General features: G+C 51.7%; 1 protein-coding gene across 5 annotated transcripts in view; it reads right to left on the minus strand.

The window, feature by feature from the left end:
* Window positions 1-27794, minus strand: part of RAP1GAP2 (RAP1 GTPase activating protein 2) — a 209488-nt gene that overhangs the window by 151785 nt on the left and 29909 nt on the right. For 4 of the 5 annotated variants that reach the window (XM_053911457.1, XM_053911455.1, XM_045198990.3 and 1 more), the window contains one exon: window positions 21744-21779. In XM_053911457.1, the coding sequence (XP_053767432.1) occupies window positions 21744-21779 (36 nt within the window). Of the gene's footprint in view, window positions 1-21743; window positions 21780-27253; window positions 27409-27794 lie in introns of those variants that run through there. The other variant, XM_045198987.2, reaches the window with a different exon arrangement.

Raw genomic sequence — 27794 nt, forward strand, 5'->3', positions numbered from 1 at the left:
TTCCTAAGTGGAGAATCTGGGTGAATACAGATGCTCATTGTATTATTCTTCCCATTTTTGCATAGGTTTTGTAATTTTCAAAACAAAAAATTGAAAAGAAAGAACACATCACCCTTGGCTGTATGCGCCCTCAAGTCTGCACGTATGAGTATGTGTGTGTACCTGTGCAATGGGCGTGTGTGCACATGTGCGGTGAGCATGTGTTCACATGTGCACTGAGCAGGTGTGTGCCTGTGCAGTGAGTGTGTGCCTGTGCGGTGAGTGTGTTTGCATGTGCGGTGTGTGTTTGTGTGTGCAGTGAGCTTCTGTGTGTGCGCGCACGTGCCGTGAGCATGTGTGTACGCACGTGAAGGCATGCATTCTGCACCACAGTGGACTGGTGTGCAAACAGCACTGGGCCAGAGTCAGCAGAACGAGCTCGGGAGCAGATCTGTCCTCACTATCTGTACATCCCTTTCCGAGGCTGTTTCCTCGGCTGTGAAATGAAGGCTGAAGCATCTATGTGCACCGTGAGGTGCACTATGGGCATTTAGGTGGCTGGAGCAGCACAGTGAAGGGGTTAAGAACTTAAGGCAGCAGCTTAGAAGACATGGCCCTTTCTATCTTAAGGTCCTTTCTGAGGAGGTGGGTTTAAGTGACAGAAACTGTCTCCAAGATCACTCCCTACCTACCTAACTGCCCAGTTCTAAGCCTCTCAGGGGACCAAGTCCTTAGAAGTTGACCTTGGGTTTGAAATTGGAAGGCAGCACTCCTGGATTAGCCCAATGAGAATCAGCCTCTCGTTCAACCAGCAAATGAAATGCATCTGGGCTCTAAGCTGTGGCTTCCCCCGAGGGACTCTCAGGGCAGAGCCTGTGACTTAGTAACTGTGAAAGGATGAAAACCCAAGGTCAGCCGCTCTGAACTTGGCTGGAGAAGTCAGTGCGTTCAGTCTCATAATCAACTCACTGGCCAGCCCTCCAGTCAGTACAGCTCTCTGGACTCCTGGGGCTCCTGCACAGGGAGAGGCGGAGGATGTTCTCGGGAAAAGGCCACCCTGCCGAGGTCCCAGGCGAGTGCAGAACTTCAGAGAGCAGCAGGCCACTGACATCAGGGGACTGCGCTGGAATGGGTAGAGGCTGTGCAGGCAGGGAACAGATGCAGAAACCAGAGGCTGAGAAACCAGGGAGGTGAAATCACAGCAAAGAGACAGGATGTTTCCCCCAACAGACTGGCAAAGTGTCCACCCTGCCAGTGGTGGGTGTAGAAACTGGAGGGCAATTTCACAGTGTCATTAAAATAAAAAGTCACCTACCCTATCACCCAGCAATGTCACTTCTAAGATTTACTCAAGTCTAGAGAGACGCACGCATGTGTCAAGACAAGTATGAGGATGTTCATGGAGGCACATTCTACGTGCCATTCTATTTTTTAAGAGTGAAAAAATACTAGAAACAAACATTTAGACGGGAAACAGATAAGTAGATGGGATACATTCATAAGCTAGATACTATATAACAGTGGGAAGGAATGAGCTGAGTCTATATGTATGGACATCTCTGGTTACTTAAGATGCATGTAAAAATATTTTTTAAATATCTTGAAAAATATGTACCCAACACTACACTGTGGCCACTCTGGGGAGGACAGGAAGCATGGCTGGCAACAGCAGACTTCCCACCTGGCAGGAGGATTTAAGAGACCAAGCTCTTAACTGGTGTGCTCAACCAACAGCCTTTCCCCTGCCAGGTGACAGCCGGGAGGTCGACACCAGGCTGTGGCCAGTTCAGTCTCCACGGAGAAATCACTCAAAGGCATGTCCTAGATGTGGGGTGGGGGAGAGGCTTTCTCTATGACAACAAAAATCACCCTTTCATAACTTTCCCTACAGTGAGCTCTTCTGCTGTTTCCTGCCATGTGCGTTGCTGTCCAGCTCTGCATTCACAGTTAAAGCCCGAGTCCCCACTGTCAGGGATGACAAGAAGCTAGGAGGGGCTGGAGGTGAGCAGGGCGTGGCACTGGGTGGCAGACCCAAGGGGCCACGGAGTGAGGGGTCACTACTAGAACACTGGCCTTTCAGGGAGAAGCCCCAGGAAGAAGGAGTAGGCAACAGAGATAAGAAACAGTATCTTCCTGACCCTAACTCACCCTGACCTCCATCTGAGCTTCATCAGGAAAGCAAGTAATTAATCTTTGAGACAGGAAGCAGCTGCACCAGGGAGCAAGGGGAGAGGGAAGGGACGGAGTCTGAGAAAGAGCAAGACGGAGCAGCAGAGGGGAAAGATGCATATACCCTGTAACAGGGGAGGGAAGAATCACCACTAGAGGGGAGATGAGCAAAGAAACTCAAAACGACTGAGCAGAGGGAGCCACCTTGTCTTCTCCCATGTGCCTTGATCCCATCTCTCCAGAGGGCAGGAGCACACATCCCCAAGTTACAAATCTCAAGTCAAGACACCTGCTCTCCCACCACCCACCTGGCCACATCCAGAAACCCCAGAGCCCCAGAGCGGGCAATTCTGGGCTAAGAGCGCCACCTGCCGGCAAATGTGAGAACTGTCCATGTTCCCATCTTGCCATTACCTGGGACGTGCCACCAACCTCCCATCCCATCTCCTGCCCGGTATGTCTTCCTCATCTTCACACCTACCAAGCCTGTTCCTGCCTCTAGGCCTTTGTAGCCTCATGGTTAGCTCCTTCTCTTCCTTCAGGTATCCTTTCAAATGTCACCTCTATGAAGAGGCTGTTCCTGACCACCCACATAAAGTGCCGCCAGTGCCCTGCCCCCATCACCTCACTGGTCTGTTTCCTTCATAGGAGTGGGCATTATCTGAGATCACCTGGGTTCTTCATTCTGTTCCTGTTTACCTCCCCCATTAGAAAGTGCCACGAGGCCCCACCAGGCCTGAGTGGTCCACTTCGGTATGACCTGCACTCGGAACAGGCATTGGCAATGAGCACCGGTGAATAAATTAATTGTTCCATATGCATTCAGTTGAGCTCCTCTGAGCTCAAGAATCCAACTTCAGACTCCACAGGGACAACCCACAAGCCCTTCAAACTCACCTCGTTCAAGGCCAGTCATTATCTTCGCCTGCAGACCGGGTTTTCCTCCCGCACCCCCCAGTGACCCACATGACAACTTTTCACATCTGGGCACAAAAGCCAGTTTCTACAGGACTCCTGTCACGCTCCCCGTGGATCAGACACCGCATCTGAGGATTCCACCCTCACACAGCCCTGGCCGGCCCCCGCTCCAGCCCCGTGCCCACCTTCGGGTTCCTCAGCAGCAACAGTTTCTTCACCTCCCTAATCCACCCCCAGAACTCCCAAAGTCCCCTGGAGACGGAGGGTCCCCGCCCCACTCTCCCGCGGCACTCCTCGCCTGCTCGGCACCGCATTCGAGACTCCCGGAGCAGACTCCACGCTTGCCTCAGTACCTGACTCACTGTTCCCCAAACAGCTCCACACGTTTTTCTGACCCCGTGCCTTTGCCCTTGCCATTCCTTGAGGCTGAGATGCCACCTACAGCCCTCCCCTCCTAGGAAATTTCTTTCCAGCCTTCAAAAGTCTCTCTCAGGAAGCCTTCCCTGATTGCAACAGGAAGAATTCACTGCTCACCCCATATCTCTGCTGGAATTGCCTATTAAATGTCTGTCTCCTCCAGAGACTCAGCTCTCTGCGCACAGGCACCAGGCCCTGAGCCACCTCATGACCCTCAGTGTCTGCAGTAACGGCCGCAGTGAGCACTGCGGACTGTGCTGAGTGTGTTTCGTGTGTGAGCTCACGTAACCCTCAAACATCCCTACAAGGTGAGGACTCACATCGTCTTCCCTTTCCTGATGGTGGCTCAGAGAGGTTCAGGGGTTTGTCCAGGGAACAGTAGTGAGTGGCAGAGCCAGGATTCCCAACACCTGCAAGGGTGCCTGGCAAAGGTAGGGGCCCAATGAATATTCATTAGTTAAACAAACACCTTCATTTCTCTTGCATCGGAGCTCAAAGAGATGAACATCCTGTGTCCTTGCTTTATTCCAGTTCTGACCCAGTTATATCTGCAAAGTGTCTTCTCTCTTCCTCTCCCTCCCATCCCAACTGTGAGTTCAAAATGGCCCTGCTCTGAGAGGTGAGAGAAACACTAGCGATAACCTGTGTTTAAAAGGGGTGGGGCACCCTGCCAGTGAGGCTCAGCTGGTTGGAGTGTCGTCCCGCAGACGGAAAGGTCTTGGGTTTGATCCTAGGTCAGGGCACGTACCCAGGTTATGAGTCTGATCCCTGGTTGGGGCGCTTACAAGAAGGCAACCGATCGATGTTTCTCACTCGCAGGGATGTTTCTCTGTCACATTGACGGTGCTCTCTCTCTCTCTCTCTCTCTCTCTCTCTCTCTCCCCACCCCCTCCCTCCCTTGAAGCAATGAAAAAATGTCTTCAAGTAAGGATAATAAATAAACAAATAAATGGGGCAGGGCATGATAAGTTTTTAGGTGAAACTGGACACTAGACAGAGGCATCCTTCAAAGATTTCAGATGTTCCTTTCAGAATGGACACAGGCATCTCCACCCACCTCCTCTCTTTCTTCATAGCCAAACCCCCTTACTTCTGCTCAGTCAACAACTTGTGACCAAATACACTATTTCCCATTAATTTTCTTGTTTCCCCATTCAGTTTAACTGGTAATTGTTCTAGCATTGTCTTTGCACTCTTTCTAGCTGCTTTAGATATTACACAACCATTGAGGAACACAGCCATCTCTTTTGACCTTGACCCAATGGGTGTGTGAGCTGTGCGTTCTGGACTGCTAACCCAGAGGGGAGTGTGGGGTGCACCGCTCCCTGGGAGGTTGCAGTCAGTCAGCCCACACTGCTCTTCATGCTCAAGGCCCCTCCATAGCAGACACAGTAGTACATGCTCACTACCTGCCTTTGAATAGGGGTGGGTTGTGAAACACCAAGAAACAGATGGGTTTTTTAACCGAATTATAATCCTAAGTTTTTCTTTCTCAGACACATACAAAATTCCTGGGCCCACACCAGTGAACGGGTCCCAGTTCACTCCAAGAAATTTAGGCCCCAGGGAAGGAGACCAAAATACCTCAGGCATAGGTGCCTTACGTGTCCTCTCTGCACTCAGCCTCCTGGTCCCACATGACCAGAACCCTGCTCCAACTCACACTGGCCATGTGGCCAGGAGGTCACTTACCCACCCTGAGCCTTGGTTTTTTCCTTTTTGAAATGGGAAGACCACCGGAAGCCACTTCACGGGACAGTTGGGAGGATGGAAGTAAGTGACAGAGCCAGTGCTATTTTTGTTGCTGTCAGAACGGAATGTGGCATCGGCCATGCTTGTGCTGTTTGGGGGACTGTGTTTCTGAGAGTGGATGTGACTGTGTGTGACCCTGAGTGGCAGGGGTGTATGGGGTCATGTCTGAACGCATGTACCTGAGTGTGGGTGTCTCAATGTGGATGCAGGAGAAGCCGGAGCCCACAACTTCGTACACTTAAACCAGATGTCCACCAGTTCTCTCTGCCCCTGTTCACAGGCCCACGTTGCTGTGTGTGAGCACCCAGCTGCCAGATACTGCTCGTGGCTGCCTCCTCAGCGCCACCTAGTGGCGCCGGATTTGTGCAGCTCAGACGTCTTCTGACCTAGAAGGTCTCTGCAGTCAGACTAGGAAGCATCTCTGGGCTTGTTTGGCCCTTAGAAGATCACCAGGAGTGTCTGGCCTTCGATCTTGACCAGGACTGTCCACCAGAATTTTCTCTGGTGATGAAAATGTTCTGTATCTGTGCTATCCAACACAGTAGCCACTAGCCACATGTGACTATGGAGCACTTGAAATGTAGCTACAGCGAATGGGGAATGGAATTTTAAATTGTACTTAATTTTAATTAATTTCTACTTAAGTTCACACCCATGAGCGTATTGGACAGCACTGGTGTGAAGGACTGTTTGAGTCCTGGGATCCAGCTATGCCTCAGCCAGACAGACCAACTCTCTGGGCCTGTCAGTTAAAGAACCAAGACACTTATCACACCCGCTGGTTTGACCTGGGTCGTGGCCACTTCCACAGAGCCCTGACAGGTGATGACCAACTGGCTCATCGGATCCCCTTCCAGGGCATCTGAACACAAAACTCACTCAGAGGAGGCGCTAGGGAGCAATGCACGCCTGCCACACAGAGGAGAGACGCCAGGACCCTGGAGTTGCTAGGGGGTCCCAGGCACGCTTCTAGGATGCTGCACACCCCAAACCTGGTGAGAGAGAGAGAAGAGCTGGGGTGCCACGTGACTGAAGAGCTATCCAGGGCCTTTCTGTGTCTCTGTCCTGCGGGCACAAGCATGGGTTTAGAGACAGATAAACCTGGGGCAGTTCCCAGATGGACAATTGCCACAACTCTCTGAGGCTAATGTTCCACATCTGTGAAATAGGAATCAGAGTGCATATTTCACCGGGACTGGGTGAGGGTCAAGATAGTGTGCATAAGAGCATTTCACACAGTGGATTGAGTGCCGGCCTGTGGACCAAAAGGTCGCCAGTTCGATTCCCAGTCAGGGCACAAGCCTGGGTTGTGGGCCAGGTCCCCAGTTAGGGGAGTATGATAGGCAACCAGTAAGTGTTTCTCTCGCTCGTCAATGTTTCTCTCCCTCTCTTTCTCCCTCCCTTCCTCTCTCTCTCAAAATAAATAAATAAAATCTTTTTTAAAAATGATAATTCCATCTCTCATCTTACTTCAAACCAAAAATTCCAAATGGATTAAACAGCTAAATGTGAAAAGGAAATGAAACTGTTCAAAAAATTAAAGAATATGCAGGAAACCACCAACTTCCTGGGCAGAAAAGGACTTTTCTAAACATCAAAGTAACAAAAGTCACAAATGAAAAGACTGACAGATTTTACTCCCTTAAAATTTAAGATTTTTACACTACAAAACAACAGGTCCATTTTATTGGCAAAGGATAAAGAAAAAGATTATTTGGAAATAAAAAGATGACAAAGGGATCGCAGCTTTGATTCAGAGTTCTAATGAATCAAAAAGAAAAATATGAACATCCCAACAGAAAAAAAGGCAAGAGTCATTAAGAAATATTTTCCCCAAAACATTTAAAAATAAATGTGTGAAAATGTTTTATCTTTACTGGTAGCCAAAGGGAATAATCAAAGATGAATACCAAGATTTGTATTCAAGGGTGTTTTTGCAGCATTATTTATTAATAGTTTAAAACTGAAAACAACCTTACTATTTTTTTTTAAAAAGCAGTGGGTACACAAATAATGGGACATCGTAATGATAAGACGGTGTGCAATATTTTTAATCACATTTTTAAAGAATATTTGATGGTGTTGAACATGTCATTACCTAATAAATTTTAAGCAGAAACTAAAAAGTGCAAGAAGACTTATAAAGAAACATCAAAATGATGATAGTTTGGGTGGTGAGTCTTTATTTTTCATCTCACTATTTGTACGTATTTTCTAAGTCTTCCACGGAGACCATGCACTGTTTTTATAATCAGGGTGAAAAGCTATGATTTAAAAGGGGAAAGAAGACTGCACCAATATGGGGAACTGCTGGTGATATGCGCAGAGAAAAGGAGAACAGGCACATCCCCCGGGCCTGGGGGGAGAGACTCCCAAAGGTCACTATGACTTGAATTCGCTTACTCAGAGTTACGTTATTGACAAGAGTAAAAAATAAGACAGCATGTGCTGTGGTCAGTCAAATCAGCGTAAAGACTAAGTATCAGTGAAGACAGGAGGACCAGGACTCCAGCAGAACCCTCACACACCCCAGGGAGCAATGAAAATGGTCAAGTGTCCTTTGAGGGCAATCTGGCTGCATCTGGCAGAGCTGCCACCCAAGAGCCCCCCCTCCTGGTCCCTCCTCATGTGACCTCTCAGGCAAATGAGCACAGGGTCACAGGAGGGGACACACTACAGCACTGTTTGCAATTTAAGAAAATGGGAACAACCTAAGATTCCGTCAACAAGAGACAGAATAATGGGAAAATATGTGATCAAATGTGATATGTTTGTATACATAATACATGGCAATTAAACAGTAGGAACTCAACACCTAGGATGGATTCCAAGATCCAAGCAGCGGGGCACAAAGGCAGAGCTGTAAGGGCGCCGACTATCTCTTGCGGCGCGCTCTCCGCCCCATCTGCTCCGAACCCCTGACGTACGCAAGCTTACCTAAGCTCCAAAGTAACCCTGCGAGAAGGTTTCAGGCTTCACCAGTATTCCCGCTTTACAGATGACTAAACTGAGGCATGGAGAAATTAAGTAACCTGCCTGAGACCTCACAGCTAGTGAGTGGAAGAACCCAGGCATGAACCCTGCCAGGCTGACGCCAGAACACCACTAAGACACTCACACAGATTCAACAGGACACCATGCACACAATTTTTTTTTTAAATCCTCACCTGAGGATATGTTTATTGATTTTAAAGATTTTATTTATTTATTTTTAGAAAGGGGAAGGAGGGAGAGAAACATTGATTTGTGAGAGAAACATTGACTGGTTGCCTCTTGCACGTCCCCAACTGGGGACCTGGCCCACAACCCAGGCATGTGCCCTGACTGAGAATCAAACCAGCGGCCTTTCGGTTCTCCGCTGATGCTCAACCCACTGAGCTCCTCCAGCCACGGCTATTTGTTGATTTTAGAGAGGGGAAGGGAGGGAGAAAGAGAGAGGGAGAGGAACATTGATATGAGAGAGAAACATCGATCGGTTGCCTCCTATAAAAGCCCTGACCAGGGATCAAACCCGCAACCTTTTGGTGCACGGGACGACGTGCCAACCAACTGAGCCACCCGGCCAGGGCAGCATGAGGATTTTAAAAGCACACCAACCGCTAAGAGTGTTTCTAGATACCTCTGTAGATGAGAAAGTATTAAGAACACAGACTGAGAAAACATACCAAGTTCCTCTGCACCTCTACAGAGGTAACAGGGTAATGGGGCCAAAAAAGGAGTGATTGCAGGAACTTAAATTTATGATGTTTTATTTCTTTTCATTTAAAAACAAAGCTCAAAAAGTTAAACCTAGAATTCCCTTATGACCCAGTAATTCGGCTTCTGGGTAGACACCCAAAAGGACAGGAAGCAGGGGCTCGAACTGGTACCTGTGTGCTCATGTTCACAGCAGCCGAAGTGGAAGCAAACCAACTGTCCACCGCAGAGGAATGAACAAACCAAACACGGCATATCCATGCAGTGGAACAATATTTAGCCTTAAAAAGAAAGTGCACTCTGCCCTGGCCGGGTGGCTCAGTCGCTTGGAGCGTCGTCCCGTGTACCAAAAGGTTGAGGGTTTGATCCCCAGTCGGGGCACATGCCTAGGTTGTGGGTTCAATCCCTGGTTGGTGCGCATACGGGAGACAATACATCGATGTTTCTCTCTCTCTCTCTTTCTCTAAAATCAATAAGCATGTCCTCAAGTGAGGATTTAAAAATAAAACAAAGTAAAAGGAAGGACATTCTGACACAAGCTATAACACAGATGAACCTTGACACAATGCCAAGAGAAACCAGCTGGTCACAAACGGGCAGATACTGCACGATCCCACTTATCGGAGGCTCCTGGGGTCATCGCGTTCACAGAAACAGAAAGCAGAATGCTGGCTGCCCGGGGAGTTGGCGTTCAACGGGGACAGACCCAGGAATAAGAAGTTCTAGAAATGAGCAGTGGTGACAGGTGTGCAGCGTTACAAACACACTCGATGCCACTGAATGGTGCGCATTATGAAAAATGGTTAAAACAGAAAATTTTATGTTATGTATATTTTACCAGAAGTTTTTAAAAGGTTTGAAGGAAACGCAACCGAATGTTAACAATGTCAATCCTGAGTCATTAGCGCTCAGAGGTTTGCCGCATCACTTAGTGTAAAAGTGTAAAAATCAAACAAACAGAAGGAGAGCCCCAGCGCAGCCAAGGGCACAGAAACAGGCAGCCGGGGCGCCCCTCCCATCCAGCCCAGGCCTTTTCATCTCTTCCCTCTGCCTCCTATTTCTACTGCATTGTGGTTGCTATAGAAACAAGGGGCATCTTGGGCTCCCAGAGCTCAGGCCAGGTGCTGCTAACTCCAGGAATAACGTCAGAGTGTGAATGAAATAAAAGCCCCTATCATCCAGGCTTCTTGTACATACACACACCTGCCCCGCTGATACATTTCTGGAGCGACCGTGTGTTCACGGGTGTGCCTAGGACCTGACCACCACCTGCACACGTCTGTCCTCAGGAGCAGGCCTGGGTCTGGGTGCACTTCACTCCCGTGTGCCAGTGGCCGTGTCACATGGTCACATGTGTCTACACGGCCCAAGACCATTATTGCTAATACCAGAAACATTACAGCAGGTGACATTTACCCAGTCCTACGTACCAGGCACTGTGCCCCACGCTTCACCTGGACTCCCTCCTCTAAACCTCACAACAATCTACGTGTAGGTGCTATTGTTACCCTCAGACAGAAAAACGGAGGCTCAGAGAGGTTGTGTAACTTGCCCAAGGTCACCCAGACCACATAAACCTAACCACTGAATCTCTACTGTGGGGAGTGAGAGCTTTAAATGTCACTGGTTTCCAACCAGCTGCAAACCCAGCTGCCTCGGAGGTACCATCTCTGGCCCTGGTAACACACAGGCTTCCTGGCCCCAGCCAGACCTCAGGAAGCCGAGTCACCAGCTTGGGTCCGCACTGCAGCCACCGGCTGGTCAGTCACCAGGCCAGCCTAGGTTGAGCTGGCTGACAGGGTGTGGCAGGGTGTGCACAGGGGCTGTCCCCAGGAGTCCTGTTCCTGGGCCCAGAACTGGGCCTGGAGAGTCTAGAGCCCAGAGGTCCTCGATTCCAGATGGCATCTGCTTGTGGCAAGACAACAAAGAAGTGGCAATGGCTGCCATGTCACACACCCCCGCCCCATCCAGGGCAGGGCTCCAAACGTCAGTTGTGTGGCTTTGTGGCCTGCCAGGCGCGGATTTCCGCCCCTCCACCCTCTCAGCAGGAGCTGGGTGTGGGGTGAAGGTGACGCTGCGGTAACCTGCTGGTGCACAGCGCAGCCAGAGGCAGGGAGTGGTCAGCCACCTCCCCTAACGACAAAACAGAGCTGCAGCCTGGACTGGGCACCTGAGAGGCTCCGGCTGACTCTCTGACCTCAAGGGGAGGAGGTCACAAGCAGAAACCACCACCACCATGTGGCAGGAAGAGCTGATGGGACCCCTGAGGTTGGAGCTGCTCCAGGAGCAGGAGGGAGAAAGCGCTTGGTTCCTATGGGGAAGGAGGTGTTCACAGGGGACACAGCTGCTAAGCCGGCACTGGAAGGTCGTGCGTGTACAATGGTGCTGGCAGAGGAGGAAGAAGTCAAGGCATTTCATGCCGGGGGATAGCATAAGCAAAGACATCCAGACTGAAAAGTGCCAGAAAGCAGTCACCTCATCTAGCTGGAGCTGGAGGTCAAGAGGAGACACACTTACAAGAGAAAGAGAAAGAGAATGCGAGAGAGAGAGCCCTGGCCGCTGTGGCTCAGTGGGTTGGGTGTCACCCCACCAGGGGGCCAGCTGATTGGTGTTTATCTCTTGCACCCATGTTTCTCTCACTCCTTTTCTCCCTCCCTAGCCCTCTCTCTAAAAATAAATAAATAAAACCTTGAAAAAAAGAGAGAGAAAAGGCTAGAGATGGACAGAGGCACAGAGAGGTCAAGCAACTTGCCACAGGTCACCCAGCTGATAGACTCAGGATTTAAACATAGGCTGCCTGACTCCAAAGCCCATGAACTGACTGCTCAGACAGGGTTCACAGTGCGTAGACTTTTCTTCCGTGCATGTTTGAGAATGCTGTCAAGGTGGGGCCCGGCTGGGCTTGCAACACTAGTTCTCAGTGGGGTGGGGAAGCTTTACACTTGCCCCAGGAACTCAGCAGTGTCTGGAGACAGTTTTGATTATCACTACTGCGGGGAGGTAGCTAATCTCATGGGCAGATGGGATCTCTGAACAGCACTGACACCAGGTCCTACCCCAGAAAGTCTGCTTTCTGGTCCTGGAACTGGGTGCAGTCTGGACATCAGAACTTTTACAAAGCCTCCTGGGTGATAGCAAGATGCAGAAAGGTCTGGAAGTCACTGCTTGGGGGAGAGCAAGAGGTTCGCACTGCCTGGTGTGGACCAAAGACCGTGAGTGGGTGCTAATGCCAGAAAGAGGAGTCACCAGGGAGTTGACACCACTGAAGACTGCCCAGCCCCCCACCGACAGGGAGTGGGCCGTCCGCCCGCCAGGGCCTGAGGGACAAGCCTGTGTGGTGTCAGCCCTAATGAGGTCTGCCAACCGCACGGCCGCCCCGGCCTCCTCGGAGCAGGGAGGGCAGAGCCAGAGCCAGCTTTGGGGATGACGGATTAGTCCAAGCTGGCAGAGCCCAGAGGAGGAGGTTAATTAGACAGCCTCTGTCACCATCTGGGCAGGAGATAATGGGCCTGAACCGGGAGGAGGGTGGGAGAGGACCAAACCCCATCACCACCCACGGACAGAGGAAGAACCGGATGTGGAAGAGAGAACAGGTTAATTGAGAGTGAGTCCAATCTGGGGACAGAGCAGGAAATGACCAGTCAGCCGCTGCGGGAAGGGGTGTCCGTGGGGGAGACAGGAGCCGAAACCGAGAGCACGACCCCCCGGAGCCAAGGTGGCACACTGGGGACCCCGTGGGCTGAATCTGGCCTGCAGGACAGGACACATACGGCTTTGTTTTTTAATTCTTGAGTTAATTGTCAAGATGTAGCCTAGCACCCCAAACTTTCCACTTCCCTTGTAAATGGGGGATCCGGTGAGACAGGCAACGTCCGGGCAGAGTGCAGATGCTGCTCGCCCAGGCCCCCAGGCCCCTCACTGGGGTGGCACCCCGGCCTGACAGATCCCTGCAGACATCAGGCCCGTCTTCAGAAGAAGAGATGAGGTCCTCGGCCACAAAGCTGCGAAGACGGAGGGCTTAATGGAGGAGCAGGATGGGGCCAGGTGGGGCACCGAGACCGAGCACCAACCTCTTGTGTCCTGATCCCACACCAAGCACCTTCGCACGGGGCCACCTCAAGTTAGGAAATCCCCTCCTGGGCTCTCAGTGGACTGATCTGCACACAAGGAGGTTGAGGCCCATGACCTCTAGCTGCCCATCCTCACGTCCACTGGGCTTGCCAGACCCAGCAAGCCCTGCTGTCCCTCTCTCCCCACAACCCCCCTTCCGGTCCCAGCACAGCCTTACCCAGGGCCCCAGAGGCAGATGGACCAGCTCACTCCTGGGCAGAGGTAGGGGGCTATCTACACTCCCTCCTGACACTCCTCTCCCCACTCCCTGCTCAGAGCCCCAGAGGACCCAGCAGGAGGAAGGGGATAAAAGCCAGCACCCCCCACACACACTCCCGGACACCTCTGAGTGCTGCCTGGGTTCCTGTCCATCATGAGCCTCCCCAAAGGGACCAGGGGTCCCAACACACCCAGAGGTCCCCACTGTGTGAACAGGAGCACAAAGGATGCACGTGTGGGGAGCCAGAGCCTCTCCCCACAGCCCGGCGGGAGCACTCCTTCCCAGCCCTGGCCAAATCCAGCTCCCGTGAGCTAGGCTAGGCCTGCTGGCCTCTTCCCCCTGGGACCCTGAGTCTTCCCACACAGACGAGCCCAGCAGGGCCCTGGGCTTAGGGAGACCTGTGAAGAAGCAGATTCCACAGCCAGGGACCTGGGGTCCACAAGGACTCTGTCACGCAGGGAGCTGAATGAGGTGAGGGGTAGTTGACCCCAGGCTGGCAGGCCACAGGCTGCCCCATCTGCATTCTGCTCACCTTCGTCTCCCACAGTAACACAGCCAGCCCTGTCCACCAGGGTCAACAAGTACCATTCAGCGCACAGGCCACATGGAGGCACTCCCACAGGGCCCCAGGACAAACAGAGCCCCTCCTGCCCGCATTCCCACACCCATCTCAGGGCTATGCCCAGCACCTACTGGCGAGCTGCCAGCTGGCTCCCTGCCTGCCCATCAGCAGATGCCCGCCAGACCTGGTCAAGACCCAGGGAGCTGTTGTCCTTTAAGAAATCAGAACAGGGACTCACCAGGGCTTCCTGGGCATGTCAGGGACTGGCTGGGATTCGAGCCAGGAGCACACAAGTCCCTGGAGTTTGGAGCTTGCTGTCTGGCAATGGTACCTCCAGGTGCCCGGCAATGAAATCAGGCCACAGCCCAATTGCCAGCTAAGCACCCACCCGCCTTGCTTCTCCCTGTAGCCACTCACGCCCCGCGACTCCAGATCCCAAAACAGACATGTTCGTGGTTACCATAGGAACTCACTAAAGCCAAAAAAAGGCACCACACAGTCACCCACATGAGCCCTCAAAGCTCATGTCCACCTGCACAGGCAAACACACCACAGGCCTACACACGCCTACACTTGCCAACGCCGCACTCGGGCTCAAGGCCCATCCTAGAAAATCAATGAACCGGGGCCTGCTACTTGAGAGAGAAACAGCGACTTTCCCCTTGGCCCCACCTGGAACATGTCTGAAAGTGGGTCCTGAGCATCCAGCCTGGCCAGCTGTTGGTTACAAGGACAACCATTACGTACCTGGAGCTCACCTGCCAAAGGCACTCCAGAGCCAAGCAGGGTCGGGGCAGGAGCCCAGGACCACCCCCAGCTCTGCCTGCCAGGACAGGGAGAGAGCGCTGCCTGGCCTGGTCCCTGGCCACAGAGATGCTCTTGCAGCCCTTGAGCTGCTGCTGCTCCCCTCCACTGTACCCTTCTTTGGGGGAGGGGGCGGTGGCGAGGAGGTAGGCGTCAGGGTGAGGATCTAAGCCAGCCACACAGGAAGGGATAGTGTCACAAAGGCAGCAGAGATTGTATATTCAGTCTCCATAGATGGGACCCAGGGCTCACCTGGAAACCTGACGGTTTTCACCTTGACTCCTCCCTTGCCCTCACCTCCAAGATCCAAATCAGCTCTAAGCTGGGGAGTCCACTGCCCCAACAGCTCCCCAGTCAATCCACTCACCCTAGCCCCTCACCCACTGCCCCGGCCTCCAACCGCTCCGATGAGTTGGCGAAGGGCACTCAGGCAGCCCTCAGACTCCAATCCGGCCACATCATTCTCCAGTTCAAACCCCTTCAAAAGCCCCCGGTCACCCACAGAAGCCAGCCCAGCCCTCCACACAGCCCCCCTACACTCCCAGACATAGCCCAGCTGTTCCCGGGACTCCCACCCGGTTTTCTGCTGGGTAATAACAACCGCACCCAGGTCCCGCCCACCTCCCTGCCTGTGTGCATGGCTGCTGCCCCAGTGCAGGGTGCGTGCCTCTCTCCTCGAAGGCCTGACCTCACTCACCCTTGGAGGTGGCTCCAGGAAGCCCACCTCCCTCCTCTCGGAGAACATCTCCTTTAGCACCTGTCACATTCCATTGCGATTGTCTGTATGTCTGTCTCCCTGTGGAGCTGCGAGCTTCCAGAGCAGAGACTGTGCTTCCATCTTTGCTTCCCCACCACCCCTGGGATCTACCACGGGGCTTGGAATGAAAGTGCCCAGTAAATGGGAGCTGAACTGATTCAGCCTTCTCATTGCCCCCCCAAAAATCAAGTTCCCCCATTCTTAACAACCCCAGCAAACTCTCAGCAGATGTCCCAGGTATGTGAAAGAGGAGTTGAGTAAGATGGAGCAGCCAAAGAAAGTTCTAGAACGTCTTGGAGGTGCCACAAGGATTTTTGTAACCCACAGTAAACAAAGACCTGGTGGAAGCTGAGGGAGTGGACCGGTGATCACTGCCCGCAAGCAACACGTGAAAAAAGCCACTAAGTCGGAATCAAGGGGTTGACGGCAGAGGGGCGGGCTTTCCGGGGGGAAGACTGGAAAGCTGGATGCAGAGACACAGTGCACCGATACCTGGGTGCCGACTCTGCTGTCTCCCGCTGAGAAGAGCATGTGGCCTTGCTAACAACACCAAGTGCCAGGGGAAGCAGATGTTCGTCAGGGTAATCATACAGATTCTGTGCATGACTCTCATAGAACGGGAATGGGAGCCCTGAGTGTGAAACGACCACCACGGGAGGGCATGAAATTTGAGCCTTCTAGATGCAACAAGCCCCCACCCCCATCCTGCATGGGCAATGGCCCCAGCACCTGCCATCAGGGACCCCAGGGGCCAAGGGAGGCTAAGCTGAGACACACTGTGTCTGCTCCTGCCTGTGTGGTCACCTCACTTCTAATAGGATTTTGAATTCTTAGCTGGTGAAATCTGAAACCTAGAGGAGGGGTGACTGTGTAGTGTCTTCTGGCCAAACCACAGGACAGCTGAATGCTGTCCGGCCACGCTGCTGGGCAGACGGCTCCGCCAGGCTCCCTCACCCCTCTCCTGAGGAAGGAATAAGAGGACACAGTCTCCTCCAGGCTCTATCACAAGCTTTCCCTCTATTCAGAGATGTCATTTCTAATGACTGAAAGTTGGATTCTTTTTTCTACAAGGCCATAGGTTCTAGATTTCCCATCATCGGGGGCGTGCACGACACTGTGCCCCCAGCAGCAGGGACAGGCTGCACTGAACTGACCCCATGCTCACCCCGCCCCATGATGGCTAGTCCCTGGGTGACAGTCATCTCAGTCGGCTGGGGCACAGTTTACCAGCCTCTGCAGTAGACAGACAGACACACACTTATTTCTTTCTTCAGCAAAGAAGCAAGGTCCCTGAAAGGAAGAGCTGGGGACGGCAAAAAGCAGGTGGAGGAAAGTACCTGAAGCTCCCAGCCCAGGTCCTCACCTTCTGGATGTTGCTCCCTGAGCAAACCCCAGACACCTAGTCTTGCCAACCTGGGCCCTCACCTGGGGGCATCTAGTTTGACTACAGCTCAACTGCTGCAGACAGGGACCTTATCCCAAGCTGATCCCAGAGCAGGCTGGAGAAAGGGGAGCCCTACCTGCTGACCTTGCCTCTTTCTCTCCAACCCTCCACCTGCATGTAATGGGCCAACTACATGACCCATGATTCATTCAGCGAATATAGACGGAGAGCCAGCTATGTGCCATGGTGTCAGATCCTTGGGAGCCAGAGATGAGGGGTGCAGAGCCCCTGTTCTCAAGGGCATTCGCGCACGCATGCCCTCGCTTACTCAACAGTGAGCACCTACCATTATCAAGGTCCTGAGAGAAATGCAAAAGGACCCAAGTCATCAAGGTCAACTCCTAGAATATCAAAGCTAGAAGACAGCAGGTTAGACACTAGCCCAACCCTCCCATTTTACAGATGGGGATGATCTGGGCGTTTGTTAGCCTGGGGGTTTGACCTGACCCTCCCAGCTCTTCCTCCTGCACATACTGGACTGTGCTGCCACCACACTCTCCAGTGTTCCTGCGGGGCTCCACCCCTCTGCACCCCCACCTCTGAGGGTGCCGTCATTCAGGCACCAAAGACCCCTCTGAACCCGGGCCTCCCACAGAGGGACAGGCCCTCTCACCCACAGCGCTGCGGAGGCAGGTGCATTCTGTGACCAAGTCACACAGAGTTTCCATATACAGCAGGTAAAAAAAGGTCGGAAAGGAGGGCGGGGTAGGTGCTGAGAACTAGTCAGCTCCAGCCTGGACTAAGCCAGCCATGAAAAACCCACCTGGATTCCAATCCTAACCCCATGACTTGCTCACTGATGACTGTGATCAAGTTTCCTGGGCTCTCTGAGCCTCCACTTTCTAATCTGTAAGCTGCGGGGAGCAGTGGTAGCTGCTTCATGAGGCGGTTGTGAAACCTCAGGGGAACTGTGCAACGAAAACTTAGCACATAGCAAGTGCTCAGTAACAGTGGGGCTGGAACCCCCTTCTTCAGAGCTGTGTGGCTCAGCGACACCTCCAGGAGCTGCACAGCTGACTTCATGTCAAGGACACCAGGTCCTTGCAGAAGGAGTGGAGGCCACTGGGAGCACGGGCCGCAGCCCAGGGCTATCTGGTGCTCAGTGGAGTAGTCAAGGGGGCATTAGCAAAGAGGAAGATGTCTCACCTGGCAGAGGCAGAAAGAAGGAGGCACCGCAGTGCCAGGGAGAGCCCTAGCGTGAGCAGTTGGCCACCGCATGGACCTGTCAGTGAGCAGAGACGTGTCCTGGGCACCAAGAGACAATTTCTTATTAGGTACTGCCAGTGGGGGAGGGGAGAGAAGGGGGAGCAGGCATGGATCTTCCCTTCCGTCCCAAGTATAGTGGAGATGGCTGAATAAAACCTCCTACGGTATCTGCCCAGCCCATAATCCACCTTTCCTCTCTGAGAACTAACCCCTCCCACATAGAGAGGTGGCCTCAGCAGCCATATTTTATCCATAAAACTCCATCCCTCCATCTAAGCTGAGTGACCCAGCGATACACGACTCACCCAAGCTGGGACAATCAGATTCTCTTTCTTTTTTCAAACAGATTTTTTTGCTTATACCATACAAATCACACCATTTTAACAGTTTTGAGTATAGTCATAAGGTTGTGCAAACATTGTACCACTACCTAGTTCCAGAACATTCTCGTCACCCCCAGAAGAAAACTGTAACCCTTGGCATTCACTCCCCTTGTGTCCCCAACAACCTCCCCAGCCCTAGGAAACCGCTAATCTATTCTCTGTCACTGTGGATTTGCTTATTCTAGACATTTTCTGTAAATGGAATCACACAGGTATTTTTCTGTGACTGACCTTCATTCAGCATAATATCTTCAGGGTTCATCTATGTTATAACACGTACCAGTAACTCACTCCTGTTTATGGCCGAATATGATGCCATTGCACAGATATGCCACGTTATGTTTATCCATTCGCCTGCTGATACACATTTGGGTGATTTTCACTTTTGGCCACTATTAAGAATTCTGCTATGAACATTCACGTACAAATTTCTGCATGAACATCCATTTTCATTTCTCTTGGATAAATATGTAAAAACAGAATTGCTGGTCTTGTGATACTTCTACGTTTAACCTTTTGAGAAACTGTCTTCTTGTTTTCCAAAACAGCTGCACCGTTTTATATTCCCACCAGCAGTGAATGTACGCGGGTTCCAATTTCTCCACTTCCTCACCAACCCTTGTGATTATGTCTCCTTGATTACAGTCATTTGAGGGGAGTGAAGCGGCATCTCCCTGGAGCTCTGATGTGCGCGTCCCTGATGGCACTGATGTTGCACATCTTTCCATGTGCCTGTTGTCTATCTGTGCATCTTCTTTGGGACAATGTCTGCTCAGATCCCTTTGCCCATTTTTTAATTGTGCTACGTCTTTGTGTTATTGGGTTACGAGTTCTTTATATTTTTAGACACGAGTTCCTATAGGTTACATGCAAGTATTTTCTCTCATTCTGTAGTTGTCTTCTCACTTGCTTAGTGGTGTCCTATGTAACACAAGAGGTTTTTTATTTTGAAGAAGTTCAACTTATCAGTGTGTTATTGTTGTTGTTGCTGAGCTTTGGAAGTCACACCTGAAAAACCTCTGCCTTATCTAAGGTCACGGAGATTTCTATCTATGTGTCTTCTGAGAGCTTTTAAAGCTAGCTCTTACACTCGCATTAATTTTTGTGTGTGGTGTGAGGGAGGGGTTAGACTCCATACGATTGCGTGTGCTGTCCGTTATCCCACCACGCTTTGTTGAGAGACTATTTCTCCCCATCGAACCGTCACGGCACACTCATGGAAACCAACTGGCCACAAGTGCGAGGGTTTATTTCTGGACTTGAAATTCTATTCCATTGATCTGCATGTCTATCCTTATGCTGGTACCAAACTGTCTTGTGTACTGTGTAGCTTTGCAGCAAATTTTGAAATCACATTCTTCTTTTTCAAGATTATCCTTGAATTTCCAAATGAATTTTAGGATCAGTTTATCAGCTTCTGCAAAGCAGCCAGCTGGGATTTTAATGGGAATGGGTTTCCATTTCCTGCTCTCCCCTTCCTGAGCTCTACTCCACCTCCCCAACTTGGGTTCCCTTAGGCAGTGTGGGATTTTTCCCATAAACTCTGTCTTTTGTTTAACATATAAACTGGGCTTTGTTTCTTGCAATCAAAAGAATCCTAACTGAATAGAGTAGAAACATGGTCCCACACACTGTCTCAAACAACTACCTCAGCGCCCTCTCCCCAGGGCCTACACCCTCAGACCGTCCCCCGAGCACCCAAAGACCCCACCGCAGTCCCAAATCTCACCATCGCCCCATGACCCATCGCCCCATGACCCTAGCCCTCACTGCATTGTGTGACTAGTTCCTTTCCAGGTTACATATGCCCTCTTTACCAGTGCAAACAAACAGGCCCTCGTTATATTAAACTGAACAAGATGTCCCAAGACACCACCACAAGGCAGACTTGCACCTCTCTACACCCCTTGGTATCGCTGCTCCATGCCTCGTTCAGCACGCAGATAAGAAGCTCTAGGAAGGCCAAACACTGCCGCGCATGCTGGACAAAAGCATAGAAACTGAAGCCCACAGAAGTTAAGTGCCATGCCCAGTCGTGATTCCCCCTGACGGTGGGCTGTGCTGATGCACACCCCATGTACAGGCACAGGTGGGACCATTGTCCTGCCCTGTCTCTAAGAGCTGCTTTAGAAGCCACCTCTTTCTATCAGTCCTCCAAGACTGTTCCCATGGCACCTCTGATAGCAACTGTACAAAGGGACTGAAAGCTCTGAGGGCAGGAACAGTTTGCCATCCATCCCTACCTGGCCAACTGCCCACCCTGACCCTTCTGAGCAAAACAAACCAGAGTGGGGAGGCTCTTATTTTGACTGCCTTATACGCCAACTCTCAAGACCGGTGTGTTTTGCCCAGTGACCTGTACCCAGGGGAAATTCAGTCAGTCCTGGTAACTGAATGGTATGGCAGAGGGAGACTGGCCTGGACAACCTTTTGGCTGAGATGGGGGAAGTTAGAGGCAGAAGAAGCCAACTCTGAAGGAGGAATTTTTCATGCACAAGCTAATTTACATGTGGCAGGATAATATTTTTGAACTAGTGACCAATGCTATTTTTCTCTCCTAGAACTTTCCTCATTTTCAATTCACTCCATTGGCATAGACAACTGGTCAGTACTCATTGCCCAAAGGAGGGATGCAGATGGAAGTTGACTTCCGTTAAGTTCAAGAGGGAAAGGACATCAGGATGCAGACAAGATTGTTTGGCCAAAATTACAGAGGGGAAAGGGAAGGGTGGTGAGAGAAGAAAAGCCGGAGGTTGTAGGAGAGAGGTGTGTCCGCTCAGGGCTTCCCAGACAGACAAGAAGACACTTGGTAAACCGAGCAGATAATTCCCAGTCCCTGAATCTGCTGTTGGAAGAGCCCAGGGCCAGGCCGACCAGCAAGACATATGTCTGGTAACAGATGACTCAATAACCTACTGATCACGCACACATATGGAGTGTTTTGTCATGCCCTAGGACTATGTAGCACAATTTTTAAGTAGGTGAGAATATCAGAAAGACAGCCTATAGGACTAAGGCTTCATATAAAAATGAAGGAGATAGAAAATATATTTATCTTTCTTACACCCCTAAGTTGTAGCCTAAAAGTCACACCACTTTCCCACCATTCTGGTGCCTGCTGCTTCCATCCCAGCATCTGCTTTCCCCACTTACCCCAAGAATCAAGAGCCTGATCCAGCCTTCTCCAATCCAGAAGGAGAATGACAAATACAACAGCCCCACCCATGTTTCCCAGAACTTCAAGGGGAAACGGGGGCGGGGGGCACCAGAAGAACTCTAGTCTGCCATCATCTCTGACCTCTACATAACAGGAAGTGGCTACTTACTTGACCTTCAGGCTTGCCAGCATGGTCTTGTCGATCCTGCCAAGAGAAAAGCAAGGGCTACGGTCAGTGCCAGGGCTGAAGGCACCCAACCAGCATCTGCAGGGGAGAGGTCCCTGGGCCAGTCCAGACCACCAGAACGACCGGGTGCTGCAGGGGACAGCTGCTGCCCAGGGGGAGTTCTCCTCCAGCCCAGGAAGGGAGGGCAGTGAGCTCTGGGAGGGCTGGAGCCACAGCTAACCCTATGAGGTGGGTACAGTTATTCTCCCCCTTTTATTAATTTAATTTTATTTTTTAAGATTTTATTTATTTATTTTTAGAGAGAGAGGAAAAGGGGAGAAAGAGAGGGAGAGAAATATCGATGTGAGAGAGAAAAATCAATCAGTTGCCTCTTGTTCACGCTCCAGCTGGGGACCAACCCACAACCCAGGCATGTGCCCTGACCGGGAATTGAACTGGTGGCCTTTCGCTTTGCAGAACAACACCCAACCAACTGGGCCACACTGGTCAGGGGGATTCTCCACATTTCAGAAATGAGGAAACTGAGGTTCAGAAGGGTGAAGTCCCTGGCCCAGTCTGGATCTAGGTATCTGACTCCAGACCCGGAGATCTTAAGCACTTTGTATGTATCTCCTTTCATTGCCCCCGTTCCATGAGAAGACTGGGAAACTTAGATTCATCAGTCACTGGCAGCTGGACATTCAACACATCAATACTCCCAGAGATTCTGCTCTGAAGAGATGCCAGCACCCCCAGCACTCCCAGCACCAAAGACCCTCCTGTTCTGTGAGCAGACGGTCTAGCCAAGGAGGCAGACCTCACTCCTGGGACAGAATCTGACAGCAGGCTCTAGGGTGCCCAGGCAGGGGGTGGAGGTCTGTCAGGCCCAGGAGCTCAGAACAGGGGAGATCACGTTTGCGGCAGACTGTCCTGGCAGCCAGCTCCCCCGCCTCAGCCTGCACCTCACTGGAAGACAAGGCAGCTCTGCCAAGCTTCTATTTTTACTCTTTGCATATGTCAGCCCTTATGGCTGGTAAAAGAGGCGCCGCTCTCTCTCCAGAGACAGAAAGGTAGGCAAGATTCCCACTGTTGGTGTCTCCTCTTGTGCAGGGGTCACAACCACCAATGTCACCACCAGTGTCACCATTACCATCAGTATCACTACTACCACCGTTATGACCATCACCACCAGTGTCATAATTACCACCAGCGTCACCACTGTTGTCAGTGTCACCACTAACAGTGTCACCACCACCATCAATGTCACCATCACCAATGTCACTATCACCATCAGTGTCACCACAATCCCATGTCACCATCACCACCAGTGTCACTACAAGTTTTACCACCCATCAATGTCACCACCATCCCTTTGTCAGCATCACCATCAGTGCCACCAAAATCACTACCACCTCCAGGATGCTTGAAACCCTGAAAAGTTCTTTCAGCCACCTTGGTCCATTCAGCTCAGACCTGCCACAAGCACCTCTCCCTTACACCTGACCGCTGGGGCCAGCAGGGGTAGGGGAGTGGTATCAGGAGCCACGTGGTGAAAATGTGGAGCTGCTCCGGCAATCACAAGTCAGCACCAGGCCCTTGAGCTGGAAGGTGGGATCCTTCCCCACTCTGAGTCCACTCAGTCCACTCTGAGTCAACTCCCAGCAGATTTTTTTTTTGCAAGCAATCAGGTATTTAATAAGAAGCACTTCTATGGGAACAAAAAAACAAAGGTTAATGATGAGAGCAGACTATAATCTCGGTTCCGAGGTTCTGAAGACAGGCAGTCAAGATTTCTAGATGTCTGTCTCTAACCATCTTCCTGTGGAGTGAAGGCAGGCAGCGGCAGCCTGGCAGCTTCTCCCGGTCTGCAGTTCGATGTCCCCGGTGATCTGTCTGCAGCAGGAACGAAGACTGTCCCAGAGGAGCTGCTGTGGTGACTTCTCTGAAGTCTACATCAAGTTGCCCCACTTTGGCTGCATAGCCTTGGGAAACAGGCAGTTTTAGTTCCCAATGACTCCAAGTCAATGGCTGGAAAGATGAAAATATCAGTTGCGAGAGCCACAGCCAAATACAATATTTTAGCCAACTAGAAAAATTCGGGCTCCAGTCCAGTTTATAGGTAGGAAAAAATGTAACTGAAAAGACAATGAACAGCACTAGAACCTAATATGCACAAAGGAGTATCATAGCTCCTATTGAAACAACCTTCTCTCTAAAGTGTCCCTCATTTTTATCAAAGATAGCCAAATAGAACTAAATTATTTGCAAAATAAGTCTAGTTTCAATAAACTTGGCCTGATTATTTGTATAAGTCCAGCAAGAATAAGTAATCAACCACACAGGCTCTTTAAAATCTGCTTTGTTGGAATTTTTCATAAGGAATGTCCAGATTGAAATTTAAAAGTCTTCTCGAGGCTAAGGAGCCACACTGCGTACTTGCCATGAGACTTTGCTGCAATAACTATAGAGTTGGGGCTAATTCCTCCCTCCTCAAGGTCCGCAGTCTATCCTGAGGTTCTTTCTTTGCATTTCCCAGTAAGCAATCTTTGTCCTTTACCTGAAAAGAATACTGTGAACTCAGGTTAGCAAGGTATCAAAACTAAGCTGAAGCAAAGTTTGGTTTTCTCTCTCTGCTAAAAGGACTACTGGTCTGCTACTGATACCGTGAAAAAGTTTTCTGCCCAAAGAGCAAAAATTTTTGTTTTATCAAAATAATTTGTTTTATGTCATCTTAATCAGGTCCTTGATTATTTAAGAAAACAGAATCGCAATAGAAGAATTAAGTTTTGCTAACAGTTATGTAAACTTCTGTATTTTCTTTGAAATCTTTCCCTGCCACTTTGGTTAAATGGATAATTAAGTATTGCTTCATAATGACTTAGGATCCTATTTAGTCAAATGTCCAAACCTCTTGCTATAGTTTGACGAACTTCCCAAAATTTAAATTATAAATAAGAGTCTTGACCTGGGAACAACTTTGGGGTGTCCCATAAGGATCCCTGAACACCTCAAAGCATCTGTTTCCCAGCACCTTTGGAATTCAGTTCCCAACAGCAAAATGGCCCACACCCCAAGGCTCCCAGCCCGGGGCCCTCCCAGCTTCTTCTCCTCATGCTTCCTGGATCCCATCCTTGGGGCTTCCACAGCTGCTCCCTGAGGGCCACATTGGCCCCAACCCCCTCTGGGATGCAGACCCTCCTCCTCTCTCATTTCACCCTCCCGAGGAGGGTGGGTTGGACCCAAGAGTCAGAGCCTCACATTCTGCTGCAATATTTGCAACCCAGAGCAACCTAATTGTAACCCCGAACAATAAGCCCTTACATTTTATATTTTCTCAAGGGATCTCTTTTAATTCTTACAGCATCCCTGTGTTGTGAAAAAGGCAGAAATCCCCCACTTACACACGGAGAAACTGAGACCCAGAGAGGGGAAGTGTCCCATCTGAGTTCCTCAGTGAGTCAGGGCGGAGTCAGCACTGGAACCCAGACTCCTGGTGTGGCCCCCTCTTGACCCCACCCCCACGGCACTCCCCAGCACTCTGGGTCACAGCAACCCACCCGAGTGCCCACATCCACACCTGCCCTGCAGCCTGTCCCACACAGGGCACCCACATGGGGGTGTGGCCCTGGGAGGGCAGAGCCTATGGCCTTCTCCGGGCTGAGGACAGAAGATAGGGCAGTGGCTGTGACACTGAACCTTTCCCTTTCTGTGGTCCAAAGTCCCCAGGTTCTCCCTGGTGCCTCCTCTCCTCCCTTTCCTCTCCTCCCCATCCCGTCACCTTGTGTCTCCCTGGCATCCAATGGGGATTTAAAATAACTACGCACGAGCTTCTGCTCACTGCCTGGAGTGGACCGGGGCTCCAGGAAGCTGTAATTTAGTCCCCAACCAACTGATATGCCATGCCAGCTGACAGTCATCCCCAAATGACCCCCTTCATAACCCTCCAATGCTTCCAGGAAGCCCTGCCATTCTCTCAAGCTCACTGAGCCCCCACCTACATGCCTGCCGTGAACAAAACCCCTCAGTCATTCCATAAGCACCTACCGAGCATGTACAATATGCCAAGCACAGCCCCCCTTTCTCTGCTCCACACCCCCCACAGAAGGGTGGGCCTCAGAGGACACCATGTCACCTATTGGGCCCTGCCCTACATGCATCCCAGCCCAGCCTCACACACTGTCCCCAACCAGGAAGCAGACTAGGTGACTCGAATCCAAACCCCACCCTCAGGTCCGAGCGTCAGGAAGGGCCCATGAGCAGGCCAGCACAAGGCCACACTGTTCCACTCCTGGCATCGTCTCATCCGCCAGATATGGGGCACCCAGAGGCCCTTCCTACCAGAGGTTGGGTGGCAAAGTGCTTTCAGAGAGGAGAAAAGGGGAAATGGAAAGTTGCATACACAGGGATGGAGGAATCATCCAAAGGAACAGAGCCTGCCTCTTCCCAGCCCCCTGTGCCTCCTTCCCTGTCTCCCTCGCTTCTTGTGCCGCCCATTAGCCCACCAGCTCCTACACCAGGACAGCCCCCAGCCACCCTCTCTGCAAAAGTGTGAACCTACACTTGACAACGCCCCAGGCCCAGAAGCTGAAAGGAAACCGATAATGAAAACCACTAGACCCCGTGCCCCAGCTGAGGAGAAGCTGTCAGCAGCTGGTAACCAGAGACAAGCTTTGACCTCAGTCTCCCAGGGTTCTGGCCCCCTGGAGAGGAAAAAATTTGTTTCTCATCCCAGACAGTAGCTTAGTGTCAAAAGGTGATCCAGGGGGCCAGGCAAGAGACTGTAGCACAGACCCTGCGGCTCAGGCTGGGACAGAGGTAGGACTGGCTGCCCAGGGTGGGGGATGGAGGGGAGGGACCTCTAGGGACAGGTCTGCCCTCTCCTCTCACAGCTCACCCCCTGCAGAGAGGAGGCAGCCCCAAAGGTCCTCAGGCCACAGACTCCTCCTGCCACCAAGTCACAAAGATGACACAGACAGGAGTACAACACACCTGCACAGAGAAGAGCACACATGGGGACAGAAGACCAGAGGTAGAGACTGGCACCTGCTCAGAAACAGAGCGTGCACATGTGGTCACACGCAGAGGAACACCTACCCGGCCAGACCCACGCCTCCCCCCCAGTCCCACTTACTAGTAGCTGTAGGCATGCACACCACACAATCTCGGACACACATGGGCACGGTCATCGCAGAGGTGCCTACACATGTGTGGGAGCAAGTAATAGACACACACACTCAACCCATCACCCACAGCCACACTCACACTGCTCCAGCTCTGACCTTCTGAATTCCCTAGAAGGCTGTACTGAACGGACAGTGAGGGAAAGCTTACAGTGTCTGATGCCCTTGCCAGGACCCTCCCTCTCCATCAGCCAGGCATCTGAAAGTGCCCCCGCTGACCCAGGGTTCAGGCACAACCTGAGCTCCCTCTTCCCAAGGCACCAGCAATGCTTAGCAAGACTGCACACCTAAGTCGCCCCCACCCCTACAACCATCCCCCGACCTGTCACCCACCATCCGAAGCCCCCAAAAGACACGCTGCGCTTCCTGCCAAACATGGTTGTGGCTGCAGGGCCCCAGGTCCCAGCGATGTCCCTGGGGCTGTTGGCAAAGGGGCCTCGGTGCAGCGGGGTCAGCGGGCCATCGATGTAGGGCGGGGCGCCCAGCATGGCACCTCCCCCAAGGCCTGCCCCCCCAAACTATACTTCCTGTGCGTGAGGCCACAGGGCTAGGAGGTGTGTCCTGTGTTCTGGGAGGCACCAAGGCAGGCAGGGGAGGTTAAAGAGGGCAGCTTCCCCACGCCCAGAGGAACCCGCAGCTCCGGAAGGGGATCTGCCAGCAGATTACACCACAGCCCAAGTTGGCAGCTCAGCCCCACAGAGAACCCAGAGGAGGGCTGAGGATTCCTACACTGGGCCTGGCTGGGAGACAGGGAGTCCTGCAGACTGGGCCCCTCGCACCCACTGCCCAAGATGGGACCTCTGCCTTCCTGCTCCACATGGCTCAGCACACACCAGGAAAACCAGCCCCACACATGCAATGACACCTGCACGTG

This window comes from Desmodus rotundus, chromosome 9, assembly GCF_022682495.2.
Source record: "Desmodus rotundus isolate HL8 chromosome 9, HLdesRot8A.1, whole genome shotgun sequence".
NCBI lineage: Eukaryota > Metazoa > Chordata > Mammalia > Chiroptera > Phyllostomidae > Desmodus > Desmodus rotundus.